General features: G+C 44.8%; 1 protein-coding gene across 1 annotated transcript in view; it reads left to right on the top strand.

The window, feature by feature from the left end:
- LOC103657159 (carcinoembryonic antigen-related cell adhesion molecule 6-like) overlaps window positions 1-6,873 on the top strand; it is an 8,823-nt gene extending 1,950 nt beyond the window's left edge. Inside the window, exons 4-5 of the mRNA XM_040634073.1 lie at window positions 1,510-1,788; window positions 6,276-6,873. Coding sequence (XP_040490007.1) covers window positions 1,510-1,788; window positions 6,276-6,355 — 359 coding nt within the window. The 3' untranslated portion in view covers window positions 6,356-6,873. The remainder of the gene's footprint in view (window positions 1-1,509; window positions 1,789-6,275) is intronic.
- Window positions 6,874-8,482: the final 1,609 nt, after the last annotated feature.

Here is an 8,482-nt window from a genome sequence, read left to right as displayed (position 1 = left end):
TGGGCGGGGGGGGGGGGGGCATCTGTGCCAGGATGGGGTTAGGCTCCTGGGCGGAGCTGACTGGGAGCAACCATTTCCCGGCTGCCTGAGCTGCTCAGCAGCCAGTGCTCAGTCTCAAGGGCCACATCTGGGGAGGGCAGAGCCTGGTCCTTCACCTGAGATTCAGCATGGACAGCACGCACTTAAGAAGTTCTCAGTCCGTTAGCCAAGTGCTGTGGGGGACTTGGGGGAATGCAGAGGAAGGTCAGCGCCCCCAGGGAGGAACAGAGCAGAGAAACGCTCCTGGGGGCTCCTACTCCACCAAGAATCAGGCCTCGGGGTCTTCTCTTGTGCAGAGGAGCAGACACGATGCCATTTGATTGGCCAGCTGCTACAGAGCAGATTGAGGTCAGGGTTTTGGGTATGTTTAAAGGTTAATTCACAGGCATGTCAAGTAGAGATCATAATTCGTTATTCCTACTGCATTAAGGGGAAACTGAGGCACAGGGAGACACAGTCACTGAGTCAGGGTCACACAGACTGATGACAGATCAGAGTTCCCCGGGTTCTGTGTGCAGACACAGCCCCGTCCTCTCCTCCATCAGAGGGAGGGATGCAGGTGTGGGCAGTGAGAGCAAATGGAGGCTCACTCCGTGTTTACTCGACAACCATGTGACCTGCATGAACAATCAGACGCAGAATGACCTGACCGCCCCTCAGGTGGGGACACTCACCTCCCTGGGCTGCACTTGAGATCAGATTGTTTCCTGATGTGTTGCTGTTGGTCCCACTGGGTGTCAGGGAAAGGACTTTCCTTCTCCTGACGACGCTGCACCTGAAACCAGCCCAGGGTCCACGTGTAACAAACTCAGTTGTTTTTGTTTAGGAGGGAAGGAGTGAGCGGTGTGGGTGTCTCTCCAGCTGTGGGCAGGGAGCCTGTGTGGCCAGAGCTCCCAGGATGCTGCACCCAGGACGCCTCTCTGAAGAGATGATGAGTCATTCATCCCTCACCACCCCTGCTTCCTGCTCATCCCCTCGCGCTCTGCTTGGTCATTCAACTCAGCCCTGCCATGGATGGGGCCCCTGCCTCATGTCATCATTATCAAACAGCAGGCAGAGCTGCCCCCTGCAGGGCCTGGGGTCTGAGTACTGAACTGACCTCCAGGCTTATTCCTGGTGTCCCCGGGTGTCATTTCTGCTCAGACCCCATCCCCAGCCTGGGCTGTCAGGTCAGTGAAGAGCCAGGACAGGTCCAGGGTTATCTCTAACTGTGTCCTGTGTCTTCCACGACCCAGTGCTGCTCTGTAATTGACATTGGAGAAAGTCTGTGGCATCAGACACACAGAGCAGGGGCTTTACATTCTTTGAGGCTCAGATCCTCATGCGTTTGTCTTGAGATACACAGACCTGCCTTATGCTTTGAAGGACTCAGGTTGGCTGAGAGCTGAGAGATGCCAACTCTGATTCAAGATGCTTGTGAAGGAATCACAGGTACCATCCAGGGCAATGTTCTCTCTCTTTTCTGCACAGCGGATTTACCCAAACCCAACATCACAAGCAACAACTCCCACCCTGTGGAGAATGCGGATTCTGTAGTTTTAACATGTGAACCTCAGACTCAGAGCACAAGCTACCTGTGGTCAGTGAACAGGAAGAGCCTCCCAGCCAGCGCCAGACTGGAGCTGTCCCTGGACAACAGGACTCTCACTATACACCGTGTCACAAGAAATGACACAGGACCCTATGAGTGTGAGACCCGGAATCCAGTGAGTGCCGGTCGTAGTGACCCATTCACCCTGAATGTTCTCTGTGAGTAATTTCCCTTCCTACCTGGCCTGGGCTGCCAGCCCAAATCCACACTGCCAGAGGCCAGGCCACATCCATCCTTCTGGGGTCCGAGTCCATGACTCTCAGTCGGACCCCCAGGCTGGCCATGGAGTCTTGTCCCAGGGAAACCTAGGCCGCCCCAGCCTAAGCCAAGACAGGGAGGGGACAGGCTGCTCCTCCCTGAGAGGGTCACCAGCCTGTGAGGGGACACAGGTGACTGTCTCAGACCCAGGCTCAGTTTGGAATGAACAGGATATAGGGATGAAATGCACAGCATAGGAAATACAGCGTGCTTTTTGTTGGGACTTTTTAAATTGAGGTTGGGACCCAGTTCAGAGGGACACTGTGGCCCTAATACAGACCAGGATCTTCCCCTTCCCTCAGTTTACATCACATGTGGCTTTATTCTGTTTGCTCCAGATGACCCTGACTCCCCCACAGTTTCCCCCTCAGACTCTCACTACCATCAAGGGGCCAGCCTCAGGCTCTCAGCCACGCAGACTCTAACCCACCCACACTATATTCTTGGCTTATCAATGGGAGGCCCCAGCCATCCACACAAAAGCTCTTTATCCCCCAATATCACTGGGAATGATAGTGGAGCCTATACCTGCATCGCCTCTAACTCTGGCACTGGCCTCAATAAGACCACAGTCAAGACTATCACAGTCTCTGGTAGGTGGATCCCTAGAGTGTCTGTACTGATGCTGTGGTGAAGGTCTGTCTGGCTTTCAGAAAAGAACCTAGAAGAAGTTATTTCCCACCAGCAAATCCCTAATCTGTCCCTGAACTCTCCCATTACGTGTCTGTAGATGCTTCCCCTTCTTGCTCTCTGATTTTTCAAGGCAGACCTTGGGTTCAGCCTGGAATGTGGGACGGGGTTTTCTCAGCTCCAGAAAGTCCCATGCATAGAAGGAGGCTTTGCAAATGGGGAAGAAAGAAGCATCCTCAGGGTCAAGTTGCTTTTTGTTGTTGAATTGCAGATGTCCTTTATATAATCCAGATATTAATGTCTTACCACATATGATTTGCAAATGTTTCCTTCCAATCCTTGGGTTGCTGACACTTTTTTTCTTTAGTGAACTTTAGTTGACACACAATGTGACTAGTTTCAGTTGTACCACTTAGTGATAGGACAACTCTGTGTGTTATGATACACTCAACACATTATAGCTCCTATCCGTCACCATGCAGCCCCATCAAAATACCATTGACTGTATTTCCTATGCTGTGCATTTCATCCCTATATCCTGTTCATTCCAAAACTAGTGCTACCACTCTCGATTGTGTCTTATGATGCACAGAAGTTTTCCATTTTGATGTGATCCAATCCATTACTTTTTCTTTTATTGTCTTTGCTTTGGGTGTCATTTCTATGAAATCATTGGGAACTCCAGTTTCAATAAGTTTTGCTTTATGTTTTCTTCTAAGACTCTTATGTTTAGATTTTTTAAATCTATTTTACATTAATATTTGTATATGGTGTAAATCGAGTCCAACTTCATTCATTTGCATGGATATCCAGTGTTCCCAACACCATTTGTTGGATAGATTTTTTTCCTCCATTGAATGGTCATGAGAACCTTTTTGAAAATCATTGGACCACATATGCCAGGGTTTGTTTCTGGGGTGCCTATTCTATTCCATTGGTCTGTATGTCTGTCTTTATACCAGACCCCTGTTATTTTGGTTACTATAGCTTTGCAGTCGGGAGGTAAGAGTCCTCTAATTTGTTCTTTTTCAAAATAAGTTTGGCTTTTTGAGGCCCCTGAGATTCCGTGTGAATTTTTGGAAATCCCTGTTTCTGCAAAATATTTCCTTCAGAACTTGATAGGGAGGCACCTGGCTGGCTCAGTGGAGCATGCAACTCCTCATCTTGATGTTGTGGGTTTCAGCCCCACTTGGGTATAGAGAGTACTTAAAAATAAAATCTTTTTAAAAAGTATTTGATAGGGATTACATTGAATCTGTGGATCTCTTTGGGTAACACTGTCATCTTAACAATATTAAGTCTCACCATCCATGAACATGGGATGTCTTTCCATTTATTTGTGTCCTCTGTATTTTCTTTCAGCAATGTCTTACAGATGTCCTATACAGTCTATTGACTCAGTAATTAAGTTAATTCCTAAGTATTTGATTTATTTTTCCTAAGTATTTTCTTCTTTTTAATGTTATTGCAAATAGAATTGTTTTCCTAATTTCTTTTTTTGGACACTTCACTGTTAGTGTCAGGAACATAGTAATTTTTGTATGTTAACTTTGTAGCCTGCAAAGTTGTTGAAATTGTTTATTATTTCAGCAGTTTTTTTATGGAAACTTCAGAATTTTGTACATAAAATTTCATGTCATCTGTAAGCAGACATGTACTTATTCATTCCAATTTTGTTGTATTCTGTGTTTTTTCCTCCTAATTATTTTGGACTGGACTTCTGTACTGTGTTGAATATGGTTAGTGAAAGTGGCATGTTTATCTTCTACGTGATCTTAGAAGAAAGGTTCACTGTTGCATCATGGAGATGATGCTAGCTGTGGGTGTTTCTTATGGGGCCTTTATTACGTTGCAGTAGTTTCCTTCTATTTGTAAGGGTGCCAGTATTCTGTATACAATAACCTCTTCTCTACATGAGTTTTTCACCATGAGAGAGTCAATTCACGGATATGGAAGTAAGAGTCTTCTTCAGAGTGAGAAATCCCGTAGAATGAAAACTCTTTGATTCCTAAGGTAATGAAGATGGGGCAGGCGGCTCTCATTCCCTAGTAAATTTTAACAGTGTAAATGGCTTCCCTACTTTACATGAAGCTGCCTTGGACACGGAGATAAAAGGGCTGTGAGTCCTCCTCCCCCAACATATTGGAAAGGTATATAAGGAATGAGTCCTGATCTTTCAAAGTCACAAAAGTTCAAGAAAATCACACAGAAGTCCATGGGAAATAATTCCTCATAATAATGAGGCTGCTGGCCACATGAGTTAAGAGGTTCCTGGTGCTGATACTACAGAGACATCCAGGCAGAGCAGAAACATGACTGAGGGTCAGAGGGGGAGGTACAGCCCTCTCCTTACAGATTGTCACCTGACAAAGACACTAATCCTTCTGCAGACAGCAGGGCCATATCCTCTGGGGCACCTTTACAGAGCTCGCTGGGGCCCTTGAAGTGGTTGGCATCTCAGAGGAAGTAGTGTGGCCCCAGTCACCAGGCCCATTCTCTTTCCATCACCTCCTGTGTTTCTCCACAGAGCCAGTGGTTCAGCCCTTTGTCCAGGCCAACAATGCCATAGTCACAGAACATAAGGACTCTGTGGTCCTGACCTGCTCCACAAATAATCTTGGGTCTCCATCCACTGGTTCTTCAATGGCCAGAGTCTAAAGTTCATGGAAAGAATGGTTCTCTCTCAAGACAACAGCACCCTCACCATAGACCTTGTCAGGAGGGAGGATGCTGAGAATTACCAGTGTGAGGTCTCCAACCTGGTTAGTTACAGCAAAAGTGACCACATCAGGCTGGATGGGAGCTGTGAGTGACCCTCGACCTCTCCCCCTTCCTCCCTGTATATATTGTGGCAGGGGGTGTGAAATGGATGCAGGCCTGGAGGAGGTGGGAGCCTCCTTCAGAGCCTCTAGGGCAATGTGGATAAAATTCCACAGACGAATCTTGTTAGTATCTTGGTTTTGATATGTACCAGCTGTTGGACCACGGGCAAGATGTTCAACCTGCTGAGCCTCAGTTTCCTCATCTCTAAAACTGGAAAGAACAGCTGGATCTCAGGGCTGTTGTGAGGGTTGTTATTATGAATTCATGAGATGAAATCTTGAGACAGAGTCATGCACAGATCAATCAAACTTAGCAACTATTGTTCTTTTGTTATTAACGTTTTTGTTACTAGCTGTAATGTCTTGGGGAATTGGTATTAACTGTTGTCTGATCACGTTCCAGCTCTCTGACCTTCACTGATTTACTGAAGCCCTTTACACACTCGGATGCTCACTTTGCACAGGGGGGATGACACCCAGCCCCCTCATGGGCAGGGAAGTAGCAGATGAGATAAACATAAAGTATTTCCCACATGCCTGACACAGAGCCAAACTCAAAGGCAGACAGCTAATGTTATTCTCTTTAATCAGTAAAGAGTGGACAGTTAAGGGCATCCCTGTAAGATCATCAGTGGTGATGGAACAGAAGACACAGGGGAAGAGGCATCATGTGAGAGGACAACAAACAGGATGCCACTGCAGGCCCGGGGAGTGGGGAGATAATGTGAAGATTAAAGCAAGGCTAGGGTTTCAGTGTGAGGAACAGAAATGCATTGGTAGAGGGAGTGGGAACACTGTGGTGACAACACACACACACTAGTAGACCTCAATGGCCTTTTCCTTCCTTCTTAACCAGGCCCTTCCCCCACGGCCCTTCCTGGTTTCCCCATATTTGACTTTGGACTCATTCCCCTCCTTTTCTCTTCTTATTTCAGATGGAAGAAGCACCACAGGTCTCCCTGTGGGGTCCATCATTGGCATCACAGTCATGGTCCTGGTCGGACAGGCACTATAATTCCGCCCTGGAATGTCTCCTGCTCCACACAGTTTTTTCAGAGTTCCACAGAATTTTCATCACAAAAACATACAAATTCATCCATAGAATAGAGAGGGAATATCCCCCCAACTCATTCCAAGGTTAGTATAACCTTTATATTGAAATAGGAATAACAACAAAAGTACTAAAAGAGGAAATATCAGGCCAATCATATTCATGAACAGAGAGGCAAAAATGCTAAACAAGGTATTCTCAGACCAAATCCAACAGTATATAGAATCAGACAGTACACCGTGACTAAGTTCTAATTGTCCCAGCAAAGCAAAGGTGATTCAACGTTAGAAATTTATAAATGGGGGGCACCTGGATGGCTCAGTCGGTTAAGGAGCCGGCTCTTGCTTTCGGATCAGGTCATGATCTCAGGGTCCTGGGATTGATCCCCATCTTGGGCCCGAGCTCACAGGGGAGTCTGCCTGAGGATTTCTCTCCCTCTCCCACTGCCCCTCCCCTCTGTCAAATAAATAAATAAATCTTTAACAAAAAGAAATGTATAAATGGAAGAGGGCAGCCACTTCTAGGGTGCCAGCAATGTTCTGTTTCCTGATCTAGCTGCTAGATACATGGGTGTGTTCAATTTTTGAAAATTCAGTAAGCAAAACACTTCATTCTGCAACAGTCCCCCTACACCCTCAATTTGTTTCGTGATATGCACTCTTTGATCAGACATGTTGTCTCGTAGAACACCCACATTCTTCCTTTGTTTCCTATGCTGTCATTTCACTTGCTTCTCTAAACCCTGTATTTCCTACAGATTGGAAAACAAATCTCAAAGCTTGAATAGATTCAGGTTATATTTTTTGTGGCAAGAATGCTTCTTGGGTTGTATATGCATCATTTCAAGAGGCTCTGCCCCAACCTGTGTAAAGCCCTTTATATGCATCACTGCGTTTCAGCCTTGTAACCACCTTGAAAGATTGTGCTCTTACTCTCCTGTCTCACAGATAAGAAAACTGAGACTTGGGACGCCTGGATGGCTCAGTCGGTTGAGTATCCGACTCTTGATTTCGGCTCAGGTCATGATCTCAGGGTCATGAGATGGAGCCCCGCATTGGGCTCCGCGCTCAGTGGGGAGTCTGCTTGAGATTCTCTCCCTCTCTCTCTGCCTGTCCCTCCTGCTCATGCCCTCTCTCTCAAAAAAAATAAATCTTTAAAATTCAAAAAATACAACAAAACAGGGGCGCCTGAGTGGCTCAGTCAATTAAGGGTCTACTTTGGCTCAGGTCACAATCCCAGGGTCTTGGGATCCAGCCTCCTATCGGGCTCCCTCCTCAGGAGGATGTCTGCTTCTCCCTCTGCCTCTCCCCTGCTTCTGCTCCCTCCCCCCTTTCTCTCTCAAATAAATAATAAAATAAAATAAAATAAAATAAAATAAAATAAAATAAAATAAAATAAAATACAATAAAATACAATAAAATACAATAAAATAAATAAAATAAATAAAATAAAATAAAATAAAATAAAATAAAATAAAATAAATTCCGGTTAGTTGACATACAGTGTATTATTACTTTTAGGAGTACAATATACTGATTCGACACTTCCATACATCACCTGGTACTCATCGCAGCCGGTGCTCTCCTTAATCGCCCTCTCCTATTTCACTCATTCCCCCACCCACCTTCCCTCTGGCAACCATCAGCTTGTTCTCCATAATTGTCTGTTTCTTGGTCTGCCTCTCTCCCTCTCTCTCTTTTTCCCCTATTCTAATTTGCTTTGTTTCTTAAATTCCACATGACTGAAATCATATGGTATTTCTCTTTCCCTGACTGACTTATTTCACTTAGCATAATACACTGTAGCTCCACCCACATTGTTGCAAATGAAAGATCACTCTTTTTTGTGGCTGAGTAGCATTCCATTATAGATATTATATATACATATATATTCCATTGTGTGTGTATTTATAAATAATAATATATATTTAATTATATATAAATTATATAAATTAATATTTAATTAAAAATATATTAATTATCAAATATATCTAAATATTTAATAACATTTAATATATTTAATATACATTATAAAAATAATATAAATATAAATATATTCAAATATAAAATTTATACACACACACACACACAC

This window comes from Ursus maritimus, unplaced genomic scaffold (genome assembly GCF_017311325.1).
Source record: "Ursus maritimus isolate PB19 unplaced genomic scaffold, ASM1731132v1 scaffold_19, whole genome shotgun sequence".
Taxonomy (NCBI): domain Eukaryota; kingdom Metazoa; phylum Chordata; class Mammalia; order Carnivora; family Ursidae; genus Ursus; species Ursus maritimus.
Note: the sequence above shows the minus strand (reverse complement) of the source record. Positions and strands in the feature narration are given on the sequence as shown.